General features: G+C 42.6%; 2 protein-coding genes and 1 long non-coding RNA gene across 4 annotated transcripts in view; 1 reads left to right on the top strand and 2 right to left on the bottom strand.

Moving 5' to 3' along the window:
• Positions 1-7,161, bottom strand: part of zgc:85932 (uncharacterized protein LOC405875 homolog) — a 32,580-nt gene extending 25,419 nt beyond the window's left edge. Inside the window, exons 1-4 of the mRNA XM_061782506.1 lie at positions 6,743-7,161; positions 5,436-5,505; positions 3,509-3,627; positions 1,860-1,993 (exon numbers count right to left, since the gene is read on the bottom strand). Of these exons, the coding sequence (XP_061638490.1) occupies positions 1,860-1,993; positions 3,509-3,627; positions 5,436-5,505; positions 6,743-7,036 (617 nt within the window). The 5' untranslated portion in view covers positions 7,037-7,161. The remainder of the gene's footprint in view (positions 1-1,859; positions 1,994-3,508; positions 3,628-5,435; positions 5,506-6,742) is intronic.
• A 1,906-nt stretch (positions 7,162-9,067) lies between these two features.
• Positions 9,068-16,711, bottom strand: eif3k (eukaryotic translation initiation factor 3, subunit K). Of its 2 annotated transcripts, none has more exons than XM_061782369.1 (8): positions 16,526-16,711; positions 15,323-15,421; positions 15,135-15,255; positions 13,596-13,673; positions 13,439-13,505; positions 10,307-10,384; positions 9,237-9,362; positions 9,068-9,166 (listed from the first exon to the last, which is right to left on the bottom strand). In XM_061782369.1, exons 1-8 carry the CDS (start codon positions 16,579-16,581, stop codon positions 9,135-9,137), a joined length of 657 nt encoding a protein of 218 aa, XP_061638353.1. In that variant the 5' UTR covers positions 16,582-16,711; the 3' UTR covers positions 9,068-9,134. The 2 variants fall into 2 exon arrangements, with proteins under 2 accessions (XP_061638353.1, XP_061638355.1); XM_061782371.1 differs by having other exon boundaries at positions 13,596-13,670.
• Positions 16,712-16,734: 23 nt separating this feature from the next.
• Positions 16,735-23,747, top strand: LOC133482336 (uncharacterized). Its single transcript, XR_009789758.1, has 2 exons — positions 16,735-16,942; positions 19,348-23,747. It is a non-coding gene; the product is annotated as an uncharacterized LOC133482336 (long non-coding RNA).
• The last annotated feature ends 1,740 nt before the right edge of the window (positions 23,748-25,487 follow it).

Raw genomic sequence — 25,487 nt, 5'->3', positions numbered from 1 at the left:
GGTTAGGCAAACCCCTCCCTGACCCAGCAGCTTATCGTGATGGACGGTTTTGTGTGTCCCGATGATCCTAGGAGCTAAGTTGTCTGGGCTTTACGCCCCTGCTAGGGTCTCAAATGGGAAACAGGTCCTAGGTGAGGGGCCACACAAAGCACGGCTCAAATGATAAAAATAAATGGACCTAAATATTGATGTGTCTATTAGGAACGGGGTGTGTTCCAACTATAGCGGATCACACTCCTCAGCCTCCCTGGTAAGGTCTATTCAGGGGTGCTGGAGAGGAGGGTCCGTTGGGAATTTGAATCTTGGATTCACGAGGAGCAGTGTGGTTTTTGTCCTGGCGGTGGAACAGCGGACCAGCTCTTCACCCTTAGCAGGTTCCTCGAGGATGCATGGGAGTTCGCCCAACCAGTCTACATGTGTTTTGTGGACTTGGAGACGGTGTTCGACCGTGTCCCTCAGGGAGTCCTGTGTGGGGTGATCCGAGAATATGGGGTACCGGACTCCCTGATATGGGCTGTTCTGTCCCTGTACGACCGGTGTCAGAGTTTGGTTCGCATTGACGGCAGTAAGTCGGATTCCTTTCCCGTGAGAGTTCTAGTCCACCCAGGCTGCCTTTTGTCACCTATTCTGTTCATTACCTTTATGCACAGAATTTCTTGGCACTGCCGGGGTGTTGATGGGGTGCGGTTTGATGACATCAGTATCACGTCGTGATGTGGTTCTGATGGTTTCATTATTCCAATTCTCACTGGAACAGATCGCAGCCGAGTGTGAAGCGTCTGGGATGAAAATCAGCACCTCCAAATCTGAGACCATGGTACTCAGTCGGAAAAGGGTGGAGTGCCCTCTCCGGGTCAGGGAGGAGATCCTGCCCCAAGAGGAGGAGTTCGAGTATCTCAGGGTCTTGTTCACGAGTGAGGGAAGAATGGTGCACAAGATCGACAGGCGGATCGGTGCAGCATCTGCAAAGGTAAAGCTCTGGTCACCGGTCAATCTACGTTCCTACCCTCACCTATGGTCACGAGCTGTGGGTCATGACTAAAAGAACAAAATAGCGGCCGAAAGAAGTTTCCTCCACAGTGTGCCTAGACTCTCCCTTAGAGATAGGGTGAGAAGCTTGGTCATCCCGCAGGGGCTCAGAGTCGAGCCTCTGCTCCTCTGCTTTCAGAGGAGCCAGATGAGGTGGCTCGGACATCTGGTTCGGATGTCTTCCTGACGCCTCCCTGATGAGGTGTTCCGGGCACGTCCCACCGGGAGGACGACCCTGGACACGTCTCTCGGCTGGCCTAGGAGCGCCTCCGTATTCCCACGGAAGAGCTGGACAAAGTGCCTGGGGAGAGGGAAGTCTGTGCTTCCCTGCTTAAGCTGCTGCCCCCGCAACCCGACCTCGGATAAGCGGAGGAAAATGGATGGATGAATGGATGGATGGGTAGATGGATGGATGGATTGTTAGGCCAGTTATTTTGGGTCTTAGCCCCCCTAAAATTGTTCTTAAGCACCCCCTAAATGATTTGGTTGTTGTTGTTTTTTTGTTTTGACCCCCCGACAAACATATTTTCCGGGTGCAAAGCTCGTGGGGGTTAAGCCCCCAATCCATAAAAGCTAGACGCCAGTTTTAGGGTCATTTTGCCCATTTCCAGGTGTCCCTCAAAGTTGAACTTTTTATGGGAGTTTAGTTCAGTGTTTAGTGCATTTGCCTCTCGATCAGTGAAAGCAGGTTTGAATCCAGGAATGGCTTCAATGAGGAACTCTCAAAATCTCGAGATTTTGTCCAATTTCAACCATATATACTGTAGTAGAAAGATGGATGACATTAAATTGCAAAGTAACTGGAGAAAGAGACAGACAGCGGTCCTCACTTGGCGTACGCCTTTTCAAGCAGGGAGCTCCAGAACTCTCGTTTTTCGGGCGAGCTGAGGTAGATCAGACTGTTGCCGTACGTTGGCAGCAGGTCGTCGATGCGGACCTCCTCCCACTGACCGTACTGCCAGAACTGCAGAGGGTGAGGAGGGACACAGCAGCCGGATTTACATGGACACCGTGTTTCATTCTGATTAAAATCATTGCAAATGAAAGTCTCAGGTCAACTGTTTACATGTGACGTGATCTATTCTGATCTGGTGTTTACACGTGTCACTACATTTAATCGAAACAGCCATTTTACAGACGTGTGACATGCACAAATCGACGTAAACATTACATGATTTATCAAGATGGAGGTCAGTTGTCTATTCAGCAGGGTAGCACGATTATTTTTATACTTTTAATAAAGCAACAGCTACAAGTTACAAGTAGTAAAAAACAAGCTCTCCGTCACAGACCAACTCTGTATAGAAGTTGTAGTCTAACGAGAATAACATAGTTTTTGAGAATAAAGTTGTATTTTTCACCAGATACAAAGTTGTAATTTTATAAATAAAGTATATTTTCAAGAAAAGAAAAGGTAATTTTTTTTCCTAATTCAAAAGAAAATTGTATGGAATTCTCTTTAAAAAATAAAAGCAAAAACATGCATGGTAGGTTAACTGAAGACTCTAAATTGTCCGTAGGTGTGAATGGTTGTTTAGATGGGCGATTGGCTGATGACCAGTTCAGGGTGTAGCCCGCCTCTCACCCAGAGTCAGCTGGGATAGGCTCCAGCACGCCCACGACCCTAGTGAAGATAAGCGGTACGGAAAATGGATGGATGAATGGAAAAAGGTTCTTTCATGTTAGGAACGCTATGTATTTTTTGAGACTAAAGAATTAATCCTAAAACAACCAGATTTTTCAAAATAAAGAAGCTGTAATATTATTAGAATAAAGTTGTAGTTTTTTTTAAATTGTATTTTTCAAGATACAAAGTAATCCTTTTTCAAGAAAAAGTCATAACCTTAAGAGATATAGTCATATTTTTCAAGAACAAAAAGTAAAAAACCATCAAGAATAAAGTCATATTTTGGGGAGAATAAAGTATTGTTTTTTAAATCATAATCTTATGAGAATAAAGTCTCATTTTTCTGAAGAAGTTGTAATTTTACAAGAATAACTATTTTGTATTTCAAAAAACATCTAACCTTAAACAAGTAATATTTTTTTTAGAATAAATTCATAATTTTATGAGAATTAAGATAAATAGCATTTTGTTCAAGATAAAAGCAAACCGCTTCTCTGATATCCTTCCGTCACTTCTCCTGACAAAATTATACCTTTAGTCTTGAAAAATACAACTGTACTCTCATAAACTTGTGTCTTTATATCTCGAAAAAAATACAACCTTTACCCATAAAATTACAACTTCATTCTCATTGTACAGTGTAATCTTTATTTTTTGCTCTTTTCGACGTGGCCCAAATAATCCTTTGTGGTTTCATGCAGTGTATATACTGAAACAGGTTTTGCTGTGGCCAATGATCTCTCTCTCAGGCATAACAAAATGTGTCACAAGGAAACCTTAGAAAGTTCATGTAAGGTTCGGCCCATCAAATAAATCCAAAGTGAACACTAATAACAACACGGACGCGTTTACCCTGAAGACGAAGCAGCCGTTGTATCCGTCCTGGAAGGTTTGTCCAGAAGGAACCACCTTGCGGAGCAGATGCTGGTGAATGGCCAGAGATGCGATGGCGGAAAGCAGCCAGCAGTCACCTGAGGAAACAGGAAGTTGAGGAGGACCCGCGTATGTGCAGTTAAAAACACTGCAGACTCGACTCCTCAAACACTTTCACAAAGTTTAGAAAATTCAGCCCCCGAAGCCAGTTACAGTTAGCAACATGAACTTGGTATGCACATGTATTACAAGGAGAAACACAAAACATTTCTCAAGAACGCACACTTGAAAAGACACAGGAAGTCTGCCATTTTCGTTGCGCGGTCATTTTAGAGCAGTGGTTCTTTACTTTGTTGGAGGTACTGAACCAAGCAGTCCAATCCCCACATGCTGCCAGATTATGTCTGATCTCAGAAGATAAACAGGGTTAGTACGTGGATGGGAGACCACCGAGGAATACCAGGTGCTGGGGTTGGGCAATAGGCCAATCACCTGCTCCTGTAAAAAAAAACTACAGATTACAGAAACTGCAATTGCGTCCTATATATTCCTCTTGGCAGTGATAGCTCTAACTAACAGAATGCTGCAAGTTTCATACGTGCGTTTGCAGAACCCTTTCTAATTAGAAAAGTCAAATATGATTTTCAAATTCAAAACAGCTACATACAGTGTCTTATTGTCCGTGTAGATTTTTAGTCATCCAGGTCATGGTAATCCGCAAAGGTTGAATCATAGATATACTGTAAATTAATGTGAATTTTGCTGTTGCCTTCCCCCTTGCAGTGTTTCCCCTAGGTAGAAGACCTCCTCCCACTGACTGTAGACCTGTGTTTTACTCGTGGTGGTGGGCAGGGCGGTCCAGGATAGCGACGTATTGTTTGATAAGCACATTCAAAATAATCTAGTCAAACAAAGGTTTATGAACACATACACAACAATATCAATTCAAGTTAGCTAATTACACAGTTGTTTTCTGTGAAGTTTGAAGTAAATCTGATGATTGGTTCGACCTGACGCCACCATTAAAAAGTCTGAAAATGGCCTGTTCAAACATCACGTTTTCAACTAATAAAACTAATTTACAGGCATTTTTCACAAATTTCCTACTGATTTACATTGATTTCTGGACAAGTAAATTTGGGCCAATTTGCAACATAAAAAGTGGTATAAAATCCTTAATCCTTATCCGATTCTTACAAAATAGGGCTCATTTTATTTGTTTCAAATCTCTATCCAGTGATATTCTCCATTTTGATATACAGGTGATTTGAATTTTTTAGTAACATACTTACAATATAGTTCCTGTACAGATGTCTTCTATTGCATGTTATTTATATTATATATTTATATTTCCTATATCCACTATCGCTGCTAAAAAGATGAACATTTCCTTATTGGGGGACCAATAAATGTTATCTTATCTTACGTTACAAATATTTATCAAGAATATATGTTTAACCGTGACCCCGTTCTCAAGTGACCTGTGCAGTGACGTATTAATTAATTTCCGGTTCGGAAAGTGTCCTGTGTGGCCGTGTCTTTTTTGATATTTATATCTCTAAACACGGCGGAAGATTGGTTAGAGCGTCTGCCTCACAGCTCTGAGGACCCTGGTTCAATCCCCGGCCCCGCCTGTGTTCTCCCTTTGTGGGTTTTCTCCGGGCATTCTGGTTTCATCCGATGTGAGTGTGAGTGTGAGTGTGAATGGTTGTTTGTTTATACGTGCCCTGCGATTGGCTGGCAACCAGTTCAGGGTGTACCCCGCCTCTTGCCCAATGATAGCTGGGATAGGCTCCAGCACTCCCGCAACCCTTGTGAGGATAAGTGGCTCAGAAAATGGATGGATGGAAATACCAGACGGATGGATAGGCGACACAAAAACAATTTAGTCTGCTTGTCCACTCACTGAGCTTTCCCTGGCGAACATCCAAGCGTGATGCTCCATCGACGGTGAACTGAGGTGACGGGCACAGCTCCTAGCAAAGGGAATGAAATGGGGAGATGTCTTTAAATAGTTTTCAAAAACAATTATGCTGCAATTCGGCTTACAAGGCTCACCGGTCACAGATGTGTGCGCTGTGTACTTGCTATTCGGGCCTTTCTGGTACTATTGGGTACTATATAATAATACTGAAAGTTATTGCTTTGCTCCCTTAATTGCCCCACAGGGTAAAAGTTTTTTGCGGCATGGTGGGCGACTGGTTAGCAGTCAACAACGGACACTGGTTGCCCGGAGAAAACCCATGCAGGCACGGGGGAGAACATGCAAACTCCACACAGGCGGGGCCGGGATTTGAACCCCGATCCTCAGAACTGTGAGGCAGACACTCTAACCAGTCGTCCACTGTGCTGCCAAAAAAAAAAATTCTTTCCAAGAAATAATGTATCTTTATTCATCTATTTATGCCTGAGGCAAAGTGACAGACATAACAAATAAATGCTCTTCTATTAGATGGCACGAAGTAAATGCAGTAATTCATGTATCCACTTTTTGTGACATTTTTGTTTGTTGGTGTGACGTGAGATTTTTCAATTGTAAAATATGTGTCGTGGCTCCATAAAGGTTGGAAATCACTGATTTAGAGTCTTCAATTAACCCAGCATGCATATTTTTGGGATGTGGGAGGAAACCGGAGTCCTCGGAGAAAACCCACGCAGGCACGGGTTAGAACATGTAAACTCCACACAGGTGAGGCCGGATTTGAACCCAGGTCCAGAACTGTGAGGCAGATGTGCTAACCAGTCGTTCACTGTGCTTCCAGTATCAATACTTTTTCAATTTAAAATAAATAGAACTATAACTATTAGTATATTTTTTCATATTTGTATGACTACAACTATATTAAAGGAGTCAGATGTGTAATCACTACATAACTTGACTGTATTATATTTGTATTTTTAAATAAACACCACCGGATTCAGACGCAGAATAACTTGACAGTATTCATCCTTGTATTTAATTTTAAATAAAACCACTATAATATTAAATTAGGATTCTGATGCTGAATAACTTATGACTACAGTATCAAAATTCTAATTTTTTTTTAGTAAATAAAACTATTATTTTAATAAAACAAATATTCAGACACGGAATTGACTGTGTAATGTATTTAATAAATACGATAAATAATGATTAACACGTCGAGTGGAGTAATAACGTGAAAGTGAACGCATCTGGAGGTTGTGAATGATAATAAAAGTGTCGTGGTTGACCTTGGGTCGCTTCCACTTGACGCCGGACTTCATTTCGAGTTCCCCGAGGGGGAAATGGTAGTCGATGAAGAGCCCGTCGCGGCCCACCGCCATCCTCTCGCCGTTGACGCCGAAGTCGCTGCCGGGCTTGTCCGCCGCCATTAGTTCGGCGAGCCAGCGGCGCGACTGGGAGCCCAGCAGCTCGTCGGAGCACGCCGAGCTGTCGTCGTCGTCGTCGTCCGCCGGCGCCGGCAGTGGCAGCGGCAGCGGCAGCGGCACGGAACCCTCGGAGGACAAACTCGGAGACTTCTCCATCTCCGCGAGGACTGTACAGGGGAGTAGTCCGGGTCAGCTCGGGACTTGTTGTGGGTGTTGCGCGTCGAACATGAACGACGATACGCCCTCAAAGCAGGGAACGTCTCACCTGAACCTGGGCGGATGACGTCACGCGCAAGACTGCAGGCGCTGTGAAATATGAACCAGTTTCGAGATGGCAAAACAACATTCAGATTGTTTTCCTTCAAGGACTTATTTTACTTAAGCTGTATCAAGACTATTGTTGTGCAATTGACGCCCCCCCATGGCTTTATTTTAAGTAAATTGGACTTCTTCCTTCCATTAATGTTTATCATATTATGACTTTATTCTTGTAAAATGATTACTGACTTATTACCTTTTTTTTTTTTATAAAAAAAAAAACAAAACAGAAAAACATCTGGCAGCTGGGTTGCCAGAATTTTCTCATCCAAACCTAAAACATCTGTACAGAATACCCTGTATATTTTACAGTATAAAAATTTAAGTTTACAAAGATAAAATTACAATTTTATTAAGTAAATTAAACAGCCATTTTCTACTGAATTAACAAATATCCTACTAATTCATTCAAACGCTTTTGCTAAGAATTTATAAGTGAGCAATAATAGTATAAATGCTATAAATGAGCAGCTCTCAGCTAAAAATGTGCAAAGACATCTTTATTAAATAATTCTTGAATTTTAACTTTAACAACACAGTCCTGTTAAGCTATTCATATTTAATAGAGGAATTCACCGTGAGGTCACTGTATCACACACAACCTAAAGTCACGGTGTCATAAAAAAAAAAAAAAAAAAAAATCTATCTATATATAAAAAAAATAGATCGATCGATCGATAGATCTATCTAGCTATGTGTCTGTATATAATATATTTTTTTAAAAAGTGCAACATAAATCAACCATAAATGTGACATTTAAGGAAGGCGCACATTCAAATAACTATTGGTTACATGAACACAAACAGACAACAAGAAACCATTCTTTTAACTACAATAATTCAACATTGGATGGTGCAATGCATTCTGGGAACTCCTGTGAGAGGTAAAGAGTTTTTATAATTTACATACCAGTTCCCACCATACACCAGTTGTACAGCCAGGTCCGCTACTCTTGTCCTGCTCTTTTCTGCTCCTGCACCTGTCCTATCCCACATTGTCCTGTTCTTAGGGTGTAGCACTTACAATAATCAAATCCAATGTGGTATTGTATTATACATGATTTATTTTGCTTACTTTTCTAACAGCCTTGTTCTGTCTGACTGAAATTTTCAATAATTACCCATTATAAAAAAATTTTTTTTTTAAAACTGCAGTTGCAGTATAAAAAATAAAACTCCACTGTTGCACAGTAAGGCGGAACAGTGTACAACTGGTTAGCACATCTGACTCACAGTTCTGAGGACCGAGGTTCAAATCCCGGCCCCGCCTGTGTAGAGTTTGCATGTTCTCCCCATGCCTGAGTGGGTTTTCTCCACGCACTCCTGTCCCCCCCCCCCCCCCCCCATCCCCAAAACATGCATGCTAGGTTGATTGAAGACTCTAAATTTCCCTTAAGTGTGAATGTGTGCACGACTGGTTGTTTGTTCATATGTGCCCTGCGAATGGCTGGCGACCAGTTCAGGGTGTACCCCGAGCTCATCTAAGATGGACTAATGCAAAGTGGAAAAGTGTTCTGTGGTCCGACGAGTCCACATTTCAAGTTGTTTTTGGAAATTGTGGATGCCGTGTTCTCCGGGCCAAAGAGGAAAAGAACCACCCGGACTGTTTTGGACGCAAAGTTCAAAAGCCAGCATTTGCGATGGTATGGGGCTGTGTTAGTGTTCACTTCAGTTTAGTCCCGAGTGAGGATAAGCGGAAAAGAAAACAGATGGATGCATGTTGTTCATCTGGGTTAACAATTGACTTTTGTATCATGGACGTCATGACTGTGTGTTTGTGTGTGTGTGTGTGTGTGTGTGCGCGCGCGTGCACACGTGACGAGACAACATCACGTTAATGTGACAAAAGAGTTCAAAAGGACACACTAGATCAGAAACGATAATTTATTTTGATTGTGTGTAAAATTTTGTAAATGAGCGTCTTCACCGTGTGTGTGTCACTGGGAGGTGGCCATGATGCTTGAGACACCTGTAGAAGAAGAAAAAAAGGATGTTTAGTTAACAGAAGGGCCGACACCTCCTCATGTTGTTGCACTGACTTTCAAAGTCGATCTTCTCCACGATGTTCTTTGGCTTGACGCTCTCCTCCTGGTTGAAGACGAAGATCTGTCCGTCCTCTGTTTCCGTCCAGTTGTACTTGTTCATCCACACCTTCACCTGTGTGTCTGCAATGCGACATACACACACATGCATCAATACAAAATTGTTCATATAGTAATCTGGACTTACTGTTAAGGTGGTACTTTGACTTGTGCCCGAGTTTTTCCAGTTATGAGCCGTCGCTTGGTTGATTTTTTGCTTTTAGCTTCAGATACGCGCCGTTCAAGTGAAGGGACAAAATTAGCGATTAAAAGACTATAATGCCCTCGCATGTGGGCACGGAGAGCCACAGTCGGAGACGTACTACTAGCTCTTTATCGAATTGGACAACCAAACAAACACAAATACAAAATGAATACACTCGCAAGGAGCACATGCAAACTAATTGCATGCTAAATGTCTTGAGTCGGAGCTCCTGATGTCACGCAATAGGCCACACCCCCTTAAAGGTACAGGACAAGACATTATACTTAACTACTGTGTGTTTGTATGTTTTATATTTTACAATACAGTGCTATTTTTCTCTATTAAAAACCTATAAAAACTGTTTTGGGCGGGGCTGGCACAGGTTAACGGCATCTCACTTTATTTCAATGGAGAAAATTGATTTGATACGCTCACTCGTATATTTCTATGATTTCAAGCTTTAATTCAACGGACATCTGCTTCTTCTCAGCGCTCTCTCAGGACCTATGAATAGAAAAAAAAAATTTGGCAAATTACCTGCAAAAAATAAATAAATAAAAAAAACGGAAAATGCTAGCCCAAAACACAACACATACCTGTACGTTCACTGTGAGTTAACCAACAGGAACTGATAGTGGCTAGATAATGATGTTCGCTGCTGCCATCTAGGAGCGGAGTGTCTAAAGCTCTCACTTAAGTCAAATTTTTGCTCACATAACAACATAAATAAATAAATATCGAGAAAGCGACTCTTACATCAAGCTAGGTCCCGGAACGAATAAAACTCGCAAGTTAAGGTACCACTGTGCTTGTTTAAACTTACCCAGAGGATCTCCCAGCATCTCAGCCAGCAGGCGGCGCTCTATGGTCTGGTAAGTGATGCCCACCACATGGCAGATGACTGCACAGCCAACAAAAGCACTTCATTTGCATTGTCAGCTTCAAAATGTCAATTTGGTTGCCTTATATTCAGACTTTACTCCAAAAAAAATTCCAATGAAAATAACTTTTCTTACCTTGTAAAAATTCCGTATAACTTTGAGTGGTTTTCATATTTTATTATGAAATACATTGTAATATTACAACTTTATTCTTGTACACTTATGGCTGTATACCAGTAAAATTATACCTCATTTTCTCATAACAGTAGGACATTATTATTGTAAAATTAAAATTTAACATAGGTCAAATTATATTTGAGCCGTCACCTTGTCGTGGTGGAGGGGTTTGTGTGTCCCAGTGATCCTAGGAGCTAAGTTGTCTGGGGCTTTATGCCCCTGGCAGGGTCACCCATGACAAACAGGTCCTAGGTGAGGGACCAGACAAAGCACGGCTCAAAGACCCCTAATGATGACGACAAACAATGGACTTCGTTTTACCTTGCCCGGACGCGGGCCACCGGGGCCCCCCACTGGAGCCAGGCCTGGTGGTGGGGCTCGAAGGCGAGTGCCTGGTGGCCGGGCCTGCACCGATGGGGCCCGGCCGGGCACAGCCCGAAAGGGTAACGTGGGTCCCCCTTCACATGGGCTCACCACCTGTGGGACGGGCCATAGGGGTCGGGTGCAGTGTGAGCTGGGCGGTGGCCGAAGGCGAGGGACCTTGGCGATCCGATCCCCGGCTACAGAAGCTGGCTCTAGGGACGTGGAATGTCACCTCTCTGGCAGGGAAGGAGCCCGAGCTGGTGTGTGAGGTCGAGAAGTTCCGACTCGATATAGTCGGACTCGCCTCCACACACACCTTGGGCTCTGGTACCAGTCCTCTCGAGAGGGGTTGGACTCTCTTCCACTCTGGAGTTGCCCATGGTGAGAGGCGCCGAGCAGGTGTGGGTATACTTATTGCCCCCCGGCTCAGCGCCTGTACGTTGGGGTTCACCCCGGTGGATGAGAGGGTAGCCTCCCTCCGCCTTCGGGTGGGGGGATGGGTCCTGACTGTTGTTTGTGCCTATGCACCAAACAGCAGTTCAGAGTACCCACCCTTTTTGGAGTCCTTGGAGGGGGTGCTGGAGAGCGCTCCCGCTGGGGACTCCATTGTTCTGTTGGGGGACTTCAATGCTCACGTGGGCAATGACAGTGAGACCTGCAAGGGCGCGATTGGGAGGAACGGCCCCCCCCGATCAGAACCCGAGCGGTGTTCTGTTATTGGACTTCTGTGCTCGTCACGGATTGTCCATAACGGACACCATGTTCAAGCATAAGGGTGTCCACACGTGCACTTGGCACCAGGACACCCTAGGTCGCAGTTCAATGATCGACTTTGTGGTCGTGTCATCGGACTTGCGGCCGCATGTCTTGGACACTCGGGTGAAGAGAGGGGCGGAGCTGTCAACTGATCACCACCTGGTGGTGAGTTGGCTCCAATGGTGGGGGAAGATGCCGGTCCGACGTGGCAGGCCCAAACGTATTGTGAGGGTCTGCTGGGAACGTCTGGCAGAATCCCCTGTCAGAAGGAGTTTCAACTTCCACCTCCGACAGAACTTTTCTCATGTTCCGGGGGAGGCGGGGGACATCGAGTCCGAGTGGACCATGTTCCGCGCCTCCATTGCTGAGGCGGCCGACCGGAGCTGTGGCCGTAAGGTGGTCGTTGCCTGTCGTGGTGGCAATCCCCGAACCCGTTGGTGGACACCAACGGTGAGGGATGCCGTCAAGCTGAAGAAGGAGTCCTATCGGGCCTTTTTGGCCTGTGGAACTCCTGAGGCAGCTGATGGGTACCGGCTGGCCAAGCGGAATGCAGCTCTGGTGGTCGCTGAAGCAAAAACCCGGGCATGGGAGGAGTTCGGTGAGGCCATGGAGAAAGACTTCCGGACGGCTTCGAGGAAATTCTGGTCCACCATCCGACGTCTCAGGAGAGGAAAGCAGTGCACCACCAACACTGTGTATAGTGGGGATGGGGCGCTGCTGACCTCGACTCGGGACGTTGTGAGTCGGTGGGGAGAATACTTCGAAGACCTCCTCAATTCCACAGACACGCCTTCCCATGGGGAAGCAGAGTCTGAGTTCTCTGAGGCGGGCTCTCCTATCTCTGGGTTTGAGGTCACCGAGGTAGTTAAAAAGCTCCTCGGTGGCAGGGCCCCGGGGGTGGATGAGATTCGCCCGGAGTTCCTAAAGGCTCTGGATGTTGTGGGGCTGTCCTGGTTGACACGCCTCTGCAACATCGCATGGACATCGGGGACAGTGCCTCTGGATTGTTCCGGGCATGTCCCACCGGGAGGAGACCCCGGGGACGACCCAGGACACGCTGGAGAGACTACATCCTTCGGCTGGCCTGGGAACGCCTCGGGATCCCCCCAGAAGAGCTGGATGAAGTGGCTGGGGAGAGAGAAGTCTGGGCGTCCCTGCTGAAGCTACTGCCCCCGCGACCCGACCCGGATAAGCGGTAGAGAATGGATGGATGGATGGAGGTCAAATTATGACTTTTTGTACATATTACTAGGGCTATATTTTTGTGAAATTATACCTTTTTTGCAATGTTCTCATTTTATTCTCAAAAAATACCTTTTGGCTCTCATATTCAGAATTCATTCTTGTGCAATTACGATTCTTCAAATGAACACATCTTCTCCTTATATTACAACTTTATTATTATAAAGTATTGCATTGTAATCGTTGGAAATTATGACTTTGTCCTCCTCAAACCTACAACTTTCCCAAAATCATGACATTTTTCTCTCTAACGTACTATATTCTTATAACATTACAAGATTTTGTGTAACAGCTTTTGTTACAAAATAACTTGAATTATTACAAATTTATTCTTGAAATTGTACAACTTTTAAGCAATTTTTTTTTACTTAATAATTCAAATAGTCATATAGTAATGACTATTTGAATTATTAAGAATTTATTAATCTTCCATATTATAATATACAAGAAAATATGTCTTTTGTAAAATGTATTCTGTGTTGAAATGTTATATTTGCATTTTCTATTGATTATCATGTTGTGATGTACAAACTCACACTTGCGGACAGAGTCTTCAAAGCCAGTAATTCCATCAATGAGCTCCCGATTTTCCTCAAGACTCGTCTGTGAATAACACAAAAGAGTTTTTGTCACGTTACAAAATACACATCCTGTGTGCGCGTGTGTGTGTGTGTGTGCGCGTGCGTGCGTTACCCAGAAGCTCTGGAAGTGGCAGGTCTCCAGCAGGTTTCCCAGGTAGAGGATCTGCCTGATGGGGCGCTCCTCTTGCTGCGACACTGTAGTCAAGGAAATGGACCCCCAACCCAACTTTTGTAGTAAATCCTAAATGCTTACGAGGACTCGAGAACACATTATAGGGAATATCATTGTTTTAATTAAACAACTCCAATATATGTCAATTTCCTCTGTGAATTTTTGTAGTAAAATCCAACTAAATTCTTCAGATGTTATTTTTTTCCAAGCAACACACAAAATGCAAGTTTTGTACTAATAACAGAGCATTATTTTTTGTGGGGAAAAAAAACAGAATCCTACTAATTTTGAGTTGTAACGGCATATAAAAGGGAATATCATTTTCATAATTGTTTAAGTATCCCAAACATTTCACTGCATTAACTTTAGTACAGCATTCTACTAGATTCTGGGTGGGTCATAGGGGCACATAAAAGGAATAGCTTGTTGGCTTCCTACTAAAACAGTGCATTCATTTTTGTTGTAAATTATTGGGGGAAACTAGAACAAAAATTACAAATATGGATATGTGACTGTGCTAGGAAATAAATTATTTTGCTCAAAAGACCTACTACATTCTTGTGGGATTATGAAGTCATAAAAAGGCCATATCTTTTTTTTTTTCTTCTTTTAATTCTCCAAGTGTCAGTGTACAAAATCCAACTAAACCCTAATGCGGTTGTAAGAGTAAATCAATTACTTTTTTAAGTCATATTTTTAGGTGACCCAAAATGTCACTGTTTTACTAATTTCAGCAAATTAACTTTAATCCTAAATTCTTGAGAATTTTTTTTGTAAAAAATCCAAATAAATTCTTGTGAGGTTGCAAGTCATTTTTTGCGTCATATTTTTAGGTAACCTAAAGTACTGTATCAGTTTTCTACTAAATTTGGAATACAAGCCTACTTAATTGTGAATGATTTTCATACAAAATGTAACTTAATTCTTTTGAGGTTGTCTTTTTCAAGTGCCTTATTATTTTAAGTAACCAAAAATGTCAATTTCACTGGGTTAACATTTACATATTTTGTCATTTTCCAACTTATAAGTGCTTTGCTTTTTGTACAAAAAGCAACTAAAATCTTGAGATGCTGTTGGGTGGGGGGTAGCAGAATTCAAGATAATGAATATACAAAATAGAAAAAATATTTTAGTATTTAGACCACCATTCATTTATATGCATATAAATATATTTATAATACATATTTGTGTTATTCTTTATTTTTTATACATATATTGTGTAGTTATTGTGTGAAAAATTTCTTCTGCTAATCGAAATAAATTACATTTAATTTGAAAACAAATATTTTTTCATTAAACATTTATAAATAGCAAAACCAGAAAAACTGGTAATTTTGCAGGAGGCTCAATTTTTTTCCAGAGATGTACATGAGAGTCCTACTAAATAATAAAGTTCCTTATTTTGTACAAAATCCTGATAAATTCCATAAGAGATCATGCGATTGTTAAATAAAATTGCCGCTAGTACCGAGAGGATACGTGTGTCTGGTCGATCATGCACTTGCTTAGCGTGAAGTCGGTGTGGGGCAGGTTGGTGAGCGCCTTGAGCAGGATCTGGGACGTCACGTTGGTCTGGAAGTAAGCCGGGTTGAACTGGTAGCTGGCGGAAACGACATCACATTAGTGACGATGATACAAAGATGACACATAAGCCTTTAGGGACTCACAGTTTGAGAACAGCAAGGTTGGCCTCCAGGTCGTACGCGTTTTCCCGGGCTTGTGTCTCCACGTAGCGCTCCAACGTGGACAGGTTTTCTGGGTTGTAGCTGATGTTTGGTGGGACAATGAAATTAATTAAACATCTTTAATCGTAACATCAAAATACCATAAAGGCTAATCAATTCCTAAAACTAGTTTTGCATAAAATCCCACTAAATTCTTCCAAAGTCCTGGGGGGAAAAAAAACTATTTTTTTGGTTTGTAATTAAAAATAATTATTATTTTTAAATCAGACTACAGTAATTTCAAGTGCTGTCATAAAATTCACATTATTCAAGTAATCCCAAGCGCTCAATACATTTATATTGTATAAAATCCTGATCCAAAGTATGTAATTTCCCTACTAAATAACTGCATTTGTTTTTGTACAAAATCTAACAAAATTCTTGAGATGCTATGAACATTTTATTTTTATTCCCTCAAACACAACTATGTAAGTGTCCTGCTCACAATATGAGGTTGTCAGTGTCTTAACTTTTGAATTTCATCATAAACCAAAATTTAATTTTGCCACTAAATAATGCATTGCCATTTGTATAAGATTCAACAATTTTTTTGGGGCCACTATTAACCCCCAATAGTGGGGATAAACGTGATAATTATTGTTTAGTAATGCAAAATATGTGACGTCCTACATTTAAAAAAAATCAAATTTACCCAACATAAATCGGTTTTCTATTAATAGACAATTTTGTACAAACTCCAACTGAATTCTCGAGGTTACAGAAGTGCCTTAGCATCCAACTACATTCTTGTTAGCCACATGTAGCTTCAAGTCTCAAGACATTACATAGACGTTTTCGTACGTTTCCATGATACATACTCATATTTGATGTCCTTTTACACGTGTCATTTTCTTGACCTAGTCATGTTTAAATGTCTTTAATTACATTATTGACCATAAAGGAGCAGCTACCACAACAGCAGAGTGCTGACGGATGGAGTCCAACCTGAAAATAATCGATTTAACAATAACATATTCATAAAACTGTCATAAAGTCGAATACAAGCTTTCTAGAACAACGACAAATATATTAACTCAAACTTAACTTCAGATATGTTTGTGTTTTTAAGCCACTGAGTGAGAAAACGTAGTTAGCTTTCCAATTAGCATGTGGTTACACTCCATGTAGCCCAAGTAACCTTCCTACCGATCGATTCCTCGCAGGAGTTTGCCCACGTTCGCCTTCATCTGCTCGAAAGACATTTTTTCCGGAAAATGTGGAATGCGCAGGGGGCAATAAACACGAATTAAATCCCTACACGTGGAGCGAAAAGAGACACCGGTTGAGTGAAAAGAGAGTCGGAAGCGACAAAGCGACGGACCGGAAAAGAATTACAGAGGGACCAAGAGTAGGAATCATAGCTATGTATTGGTAGATACGACACGTCCATTTTGAGCTCCTTGCCGAATGTGACGGCTAGAGGTCAAAGTCGTTCGCGCATTCCATTTGTGTGGACGGCAAGAAAGCCAAAAGACCCACGGTGCTGGTTGGTACATTGTGCTGCATACGGTTACGTAAAACGTCGTACAATTATGACAAGGGAACTGAGGGTCCCTTTCACTTGTAAGTTTTTTTTATGTCGTTGCTTTTTTTGTTAAAATATTTTTTTATTGATAGCATATGCTTTGGTGTTGACAAATCAGGAATCCTCATGAAAATCGGTCGAGGAATAAGCAAGTTACGACTTAATTTCCGTGTCCATCTATTGCCTTCTATGGGAACATGCACCTTTCTAACATGGCCGCTATATAGGCACGATGGGTAGCCGTACATTGCGCTGGTTATCTACCGATTTATATTTATGGTAGGAACCATAGTGAGAGGAAAGCAAGTCGTATTTTAAGGCAGCTAAAACAGACGTTAATACCACATAGTGATTAAAACATATCAAACTATAATCGTATTTCTATTAGGCGAACACTAAATTAGAAAATACTGCTTTCTCGTTTGTATTTTTGTTGCGCTTTCTCGGACACCATAATGGCCACTACAGGACAGCAAACACGCAAGACAACGTTAGTTTATACTTAAATCGGAACGCTCCCCCGCCCCGATATCTTTTGTATTTTTTCCCACAATATCTTTTGGATAATTTTTTCCCCCAATATTGCTTCCAATACTTGTCATTTTTTTTTTGTCTCCTATATGTAGATTTTTGTATCCCTATTTATTATAATTTTTGGATAACATTTGTTGTATTTTTCCAACAATTGTTAATGTTGGGTGAAATATTTTTGTATTTTTTTCGAATACTTTAATTTCCCATTACATTTTTCACTTTTTTGCCCAGTATATGTATTTGTGTTGTTTTCTACTATTTATGTATTTTTCGTGTAATGTTTTTCATTTTCCTGAAATATTTTTCTATTTTCTTATATTTTAGAAAACTATATTCTATATAGTTTTCAAGTGAAGTTGTAAGTACAGTAAATATTTGCATGAAAACACGTGTAGGCCATATATATTTATAAAAACACTGAAATGAAAAACAGTAAGTATAGTGCTAACTGAACTTGTGCAACGTGAGCACATATTCTTACACCACTTTCAAATGCCACACAATAAGTAAGTGTCCTAACGAAATAAGTCATTGTTTTCTGTGCAGAACCCTTCTAAATTATCATAAAGCCATATGAAGGCCCTTTTTTTCAGTTAACTGAATATAATTTGAATTTTCTACTAAATACAGATAATTGCTTTTGTCAAAAATTCAAATAAAAGTCATAAGGACATTTATCTTTTTTTTTTTTTTTAAACAAAGTAACCCAAACTATTTCAGTTTTATACTAATTAAAGAGAATCATATTAGTACAAAATCTAAGTAAATTCTTGCGCAAACCTAAAACCACAGAGGCCACATTTTATTTTTTCAGGTAACTGAAATAACTATAAACCTTTGGATAGAAATTCAACTAAATTCTTGTCTGTTGTAAGGACATATTTTCCTTTTTTTACACCCAAGTAAATAAAAATGTCATTTTTTACTAATTACAGAGAATTATTTTCATATAAAATCCAATTCATGAGGTAGGTAGTAAGGTCATAATATAATCAGTGGTGGTTGTGCCTCCCCACACTGCCTTCTAATTTGTAAATGTCTTTATGTGCCTTGGTACTCAGACTTTGACGATGTTGCACATGTCTCCTAATCTTTGATATTTGCACATTCAATTTATACTTTTTGTTCTGTATGTACCATAATTTAATTTAGCTTCTTTATACTGATAGTGATTTTATACTTTTTAAATATATTTTTTTTGTAGCACCGTGGGCCCTTGAGTACCATCATTTCAATCCTTATGTATGTGCTACGCTTATTATAGAATTGACAATAAAAGTATGCCCTGTGATTGGCTGGCAACCAGTTCAGGGTGTACCCCGCCTCCTGCCCGAAGATAGCTGGGATAGGCTCCAGCACTCCCGCGACCCTTGTGAGGATAAGCGGCTTGGAAAATGGATGGATGGATGGATGGACAATAAAAGTACCTTGTACCTTGTAAAACACGAAACCCTATTGTCGAAACCAAATGCTCAGAGCCCTAAACCTACCTATTGAATTGATCACACTTTTGGTAGAATTTGAAGCACTTTTTCCATAGTTAGAAACATCTTCCAAAGATATTTTCACCCACTAAAACACATTTTGCACTCTGATCCACTTGTGTTGCATAATGGTAAGCACAGGTAGCAAAAACGAAACTCAATGAAAGCACAGATGTCATGATCTGTGTCCTGCGGTTCCTCTTTTGGAGCTTGGGTGGCGGTTTGCGCCTCTCTCTCTCTCTCTCTCTCTCTCTCGCTCTCTCTCTCGCTCTCTCTCTCTCTCTCTCTCTCTCTCTCTCTCGCTCTCTCTCTCTCCCCAGCAATTACCACCCCCTTGCCATGGAACACAAGTCATTGTGTTTGTAAGTTGATTACCTGGCTATCCACTCTTGTACTGATCTTCTTGTGTTATTCTCTACTTCCAGTATTCCTTCCGGATCTCCCGCTTCACTGCCCGCTTCAACCACGCCGGCAAGCCCGTCCACCTGCTCATGCTTCCGCCTGCTGCCCATTTCTTTTCCTTCGGACCACCCTCACTACATTGTAAATACTACCTGGAGCATCTCCTCAATAAACCATTCTCCTCAACTCGCTCCCTCCCTCTGCTTTTGGGTCCAGTCCAATATCATACGAGTACAAATTGTGACAGAATACTCTGCCCAACATGGACCCAGCGACACCGGAGGCAAGATGAGGCTCTTCGTGTAATTATGGAATAATTAAGCTCCCTCACACAAGTATCTCTCCTGTCCTCCCCAATACACTTAGCAACCCTCCCGTGAATATCCCTTCCAAGTCCAGAGCCTCCGACCAACCCCGCCTCCCGTACAAAGAACTTCACGTCCCTCCTCCCGAACCCTACCCTACCTAGGTTCCTGTGGTCAATTCCTGTTAAACTGCTCACTAGTATTCGACCTTCAACCGCTAAGTTACCCCACTGATTGATCCAAAATTGCTTTCATAATCAACCTCCTGCGCGGACGAGCTTCACCAGTACTAGCATCATTTGAATTATTTTCAGCAGAATTTTAAAAAGTCTTTGATCACCCCGTTAAGGGCAGGGAAGCCACTCGGCGCCTCCTAGCCCTCACTCAGGTCTCTAGCTCCATAGCTTCCTATTCTATTAAGTGTAGGATTCTAGCGGGTGAGTGTGGGTGGGATGAGGCAGCGTTAATGGTGATTTTTTTTTCAGAGGACTGTCAGAGGAGCTCAAGGACAAGGTCGCAGCCAGGGACGATTCTCCCTCACTTGAGGAATTAATATCCTTAGCTAACCAGCTGGACAATCGTCAGCGAGAAAGAGCTAGAGAGAAACGGATTAGCACACGCAGTAATACACCTTCCACGGGCACAGTGCCTCCAGCCATTCCGCCGCCTCCTGAACCCCCTGCCGCCTGGAGGAGCCCACGCAACTTGCCGGGTTCTTTGTCGTCGAAACGAAAGATACCACTCTCCGCCTCTGCATTGATTTCCGAGGTCTCAACGACTTCACTGTTAAGAATAAAGCTCTGCTGCCTCTTATTGACCCTTCCTTCAAACCCCTCTGTGACGTTCGAATATTCACCAAGTTGGACCTTCCATCCATTTTCTGAGCCGCTTCTCCTCACTAGGGTCGCGGGCGTGCTGGAGCCTAACCCAGCTGTCATCGGGCAGGAGGCGGGGTACACCCTGAACTGGTTGCCAGCCAATCGCAGGGCACATACAAACAAACAACCATCCACACTCACATTCACACCTACGGGCAATTGAGAGTCTCCAATTAATGCATGTTTTTGGGATGTGGGAGGAAACCGCAGTGCCCAGAGAAAACCCACGCAGGCACGGGGAGAACATGCAAACTCCACATAGGCGGGGCTGGGGATTGAACCCGGGTCCTCAGAAGTGTGAGGCTGACGCTCTAACCAGTCGTCCACCGTGCTGCCCAAGTTGGATCTGCTTAACGCTTATCATCACATCCGCATTAAAGAGGGGGACGAATGGAAAACTGCCTTCAATAACCCCCTCGGACACTTTGAATACCTGGTCATGCCTTTTGGGTTAACCAACGCCCCTGGAATCTTTCAAACCTTCATCGACGACGTCCTCTGTGATATGGTTAAGCATATCACAGAGGACGTCGTTGATGAAGGTTCGTCTTTTTCTATTTAGATGACATCCACATCTTCTCCCGCTCTCCTGAAGAACATCGCCAAAATGTCCGCCAAGTCCTTCACGCCTACTTGAAAACTGCCTCGTTGTTAAACCTGACAAATGTGAATTCCACTTCCCCTCTGTAAACTTCCTGGGATATATCATCGCCAAAGGACAACTACAACCAGATGCGGCTAAAATCCAAGCAGTCGTTAACTGGCCCATTCCCTCCACCCGCTAAGAACTGCAACGTTTCCTGGGCTTTGCCAACTTCTACCGCAGATTCAGCCGGGATTACAGTAAAGTGGCCGTTCCCCTCACCAGCCTCACCTCCACCAGCTCCCAATTACAGTGGACCACTGCCGCATCCCAAGCCTTCGAGCACCTAAAGGAATTATTCACCAGTGCCCCCATCCTAAGACACCCCGACCACTCCCTCCAGTTCGTTATGGAGGTTGAGGCCTCAGACACTGGAGCGGGGGTCGTTCTCTCCAAGAAGTTACCCCAAATCCCAAAAACTTTTCCAGTTGCCTTTCTCCGTTTGAACAGAATTATGACGTCGGAAATCATGAGCTGCTTGCCATCATTTGGGCTCTGGAGCAATGGAGGCATTGGCTATAGGGGACCGTTTCTCCAGTCATCATCTGGACTGACCACAAGAATCTCGCCTATCTCCGTTCCGCTAAGCGACTTAACCCCCGGGAAGCTCGTTGGGTGCCTTTTTCGCAGTCGTTTCAACTTCAGCCTCTCCTTCCAGCCTGGTTCACATAACGGCAAGCCTATCGCCCTCTCTCGCCTCCATTCACCCCCCTCCTGCCCAACCGAACCGGAAACCATCCTTCCTTCCTCCTGCTTCATTGGGGCGGCCACTTGGGAGACTGAACAAGTGGTAAAAAAGGCTCAGAGAACCCAACCGGATCCCAAGACCGGACCTCCAGACCATCTCTTCATACCAGATTCTGCACGCTCGGAAGTACTTCAGTGGGCCCAGAACTCCAAACTTACCTGTCATCGCAGAATCACCCGAACCATTATTCAACAACATTTCTGTTGGCCCAGTCTGGCTAAAGACACCTGAGACTTTGTTGTAGCCTGCTCTGTCTGTGCCCGAGGTAAGGCTTCACAGCAACCCCCCGCTGGTCTGCTACGCCCCTTACCCATTCCGAGCCGCCCTTGGTCCCACATTTCCCTGGACTTCGTTACCGGCCTACCCCTCTCTGAAGGTAACACCATCCTTACCATCATAGATCGTTTCTCCAAGTGTGTCCATTATGTAACCCCTTCCCAAGTTGCCCTCTGCTTTTGAGACCGCTAACCTTCTAATCCTTTTTGTATTGAGACTTCACGGCATCCCTATTGACATTGTCTCGGACCGAGGTCCTCAGTTCTCCCCCCAGGTTTGGCAGGAGTTCTGCAAGGCGGTGGGCGCAGCAGCCAGCCTGTCCTCCGGCTACCGCCCCTAATCCAATGGCCAGAAGGAGCGGGCGAATCAAAACCTGGAGTCTGCTCTTCGCTGCGTTCCTGCACACAATTCCGCCTCCTAGAGCACCTTTCTCCCATGGTTGGAATATGGCCACAACTCCCTCACCAGCTCTCCCACAGATATGTCTCCCTTCATGGTAAGTTACGGTTGCCAGCCTCCTCTGTTTAAGGAACAGGAGCATGTGGTGGCAGTTCCCGTGGTGAGGGAGCACCTTTGACGAGTTCAATCCGTTTGGAAGGACGTCAGGTCTGCCCTTACTCGTTCAGCCGAAAAGAATAAGCGGCTGGCGGATCTTCATCACTCTCCCATGCCAGAATACAAGGTGGGTCAGATGGTTTGGCTCTCATCCCGTGACGTCCCTCTCCAAACCGAATCCCGTCAGCTCACGGCACACTTCATTGTTCCCTTTCCTATCACTAAAATCATCAATGCCACCTCTGTACAGTTAAAACTTTCCGTATGTCTCAAGATCCATCCGACATTTCATGTTTCTCCGCTTTAGCCTGTCTCCTCCTGTACCCTTTAGACCACCCTCACACATTGGAAATACTACCTGGAGCATCTCCTCAATAATCCATTCTCCTCTACTCCCTCCGCCTCCGTCTGCTTTTGGGTCCAGTCCATTATTACACAATTACAAATCGTGACAACGGGTGTCTCAACAAAACACAGCAAATCAAAATTGATCACACTTGTGGCTAATGATGTGAAGAAACTAATATAAGCCAACTTAGGGAGCCCTGTTTGTTGAAGTTTCACTATGGATAGAGACATTCAGAGAGAGAGAGGCAGAGTAAGAGTAAGCGGTGGTCGAGGAGGAGAGAGAGGAGATATGAGGCAAAGAACAATTATGTACTGTATTTCAGATTAAATATGGGCAACCATTGTTGACCATGTACTTTTCCATGGTTTGACAATAAGGGAAGCGGGAATGCAGCGAGTGCAGCCTGACCTAAACAGACTCACTGTATCCACCATAGTCCTAATATTCAGAGACATGAACAGGTAATTGCTTGTTTCATTAGGTACATACAGTTCATGTTTAAAGTATGAATCTATACAATACTGTACACAAAAAGGTGTTTTAATATATGAATTTTCATTATACTTGTAGGCCTAGTACTTTTTTTAAATTATTTTTTTCATTACAAGTACTAAACAGGATTTTTTTGTTTTACTATTGTGAACAATAAAGATTATTTCTGCAGCTTTATGATCTCACCATTGTTTTTCTTCTTTTTATGTTGTGTGTAATGTCTATACCAGTGGTATTTTTCATTTTGATTGACAGGGTCTGTTTTGAGTCAATAGTTTGATTTTGCTGGAAAATTCAGGGAATCAGAATGTAGGTTGAATTTTGGGATTTGTGTTTAAAGTATTGAGAAAATTGGTGGAGGTTTCAAGAACTGTGTTTTAGCAATTGTGGAAAACAATTTCAAGTGCTAAACAGGAATTTTGTTTTCTTTTACAAAATGCATTTCTATTCAAAAAATAAAGATTATTCCTACAGCTTTATGATCAGATCATCATGTTTTTCTTTTTTCTATGTTGTGTATGATGAGTATTAGGGGTGTTATTTATTTTGATTGACCTGGGGTCTGATTTGACGAGGTTTGGTTTTGAGCTCTGAGTCTGAGATTTTGCGAATATAGCTTGAAAATTGGGTTTTTTGTTTACAGTATTGAGAAAATGATGGATGGTTTCAAGAAATGTGTCTTAGCAATTGAGAAAAACTGTAATAATAACATAAGGAATTGATTGATTGACTACTGCAGTCACCACTTTTTCGCCACAAACTGAACATTATATGCAAGAGCCCATGAGAAACTAGCAGTGGGCTAATAATGTGACAAATGAGACACGACACAGTGTCTGAAAAAAGGTGTCATTCACATATGTGAAGTGGCTGTCATCAGCGGGTCTGTACTGCATAACGTGGGAGTTTATAGTCAAGTGACCGAAAATGAGAGTGTAGGCAGGTGACTTCGTTAGACTTAGTTATTATTCTCATGATGTCTTTTAATTAAATGAACCTTTTTGAAGCAACGTCTTCACAAAACGTGTGATTGCTCCATAGCTCCACAGACCATCCGCATCACTATTTATACACAATCTATGGGCTATCAGATAACTAGATGGATGTCACGTGGCAGTGTTATAGAGATTAGGCTGATTTAATGACAAGAATCGACACACAGAAAGTGTGTAGACAGTGTGATGCAATGCGATGCAGTGTGATTTGCACTCTGCTGTGCAGTGCAATTTGTAGCGTGGCAGTGTGACATGCATTGTACTGTGCAGCATGGCAGTAGAATGTGCATTGTTATATATTGTAATTTCCAGTTTTGATGTGCTGTGGTATGCATAGTTATGTGCAGTGTTATGGAATGTGTTTTGCAGTGTGAAAGTGTGGCGTATTTATCAGAGACCATTAGGTACATACAGTAATTCAGCATTACCTCTCACACTAACTACAGAAATGCTCTCATACAGAATACCATTTTTTCCCTCAAATACACAACTGTAATGCGCTCATGTGGACATGCCAGCTACAATATTCAAATCACATCATCATTGCCCTCTAGACACGTCACGGAACAAATTACATGAGCCCATTTCCGTTATGAGCAAGTTACAGTTGTGTATATTAGGGCAATTCAGTTGTGTGCATGAACATATTTCAGTTGTGTATATGAGCGTATTTTAGTTGGGTGCATGAGCACATTTCAATTGTGTACTGTACAGTGAGAGGAAATGTATGTGAAGCCTTTGAAATGTCTTAAATTTCTGCTTAAATTTATCGTCAAATGTAGTCTGATCTTCATCTTAATCACAAGAATCATCAAACAGAGTCTGCCTAAACTATTGACACAGAAACAATTATCCATCCATCCATCCATTTTCCATATCGCTTATCCTCACTAGGGTCACGGGTGTGCTGTAGCCTATCCCA

This window comes from Phyllopteryx taeniolatus, chromosome 8 (assembly GCF_024500385.1).
Source record: "Phyllopteryx taeniolatus isolate TA_2022b chromosome 8, UOR_Ptae_1.2, whole genome shotgun sequence".
Taxonomy (NCBI): Eukaryota; Metazoa; Chordata; class Actinopteri; order Syngnathiformes; family Syngnathidae; genus Phyllopteryx; species Phyllopteryx taeniolatus.
Note: the sequence above shows the minus strand (reverse complement) of the source record. Positions and strands in the feature narration are given on the sequence as shown.

Bases quoted from the DNA above. Each gene is read 5' to 3' on its own strand.
- eif3k (XM_061782369.1), bottom strand. From the start codon at position 16,581: ATGTCTTTCGAGCAGATGAAGGCGAACGTGGGCAAACTCCTGCGAGGA. The intron at 15,422-16,525 runs GTAGGAAGGTTA...ACCAAACATCAG, and splicing joins CTCCTGCGAGGAATCGATCG to CTACAACCCAGAAAACCTGT. The intron at 15,256-15,322 runs GTGAGTCCCTAA...CGTTTCCGCCAG, and splicing joins AACCTTGCTGTTCTCAAACT to CTACCAGTTCAACCCGGCTT.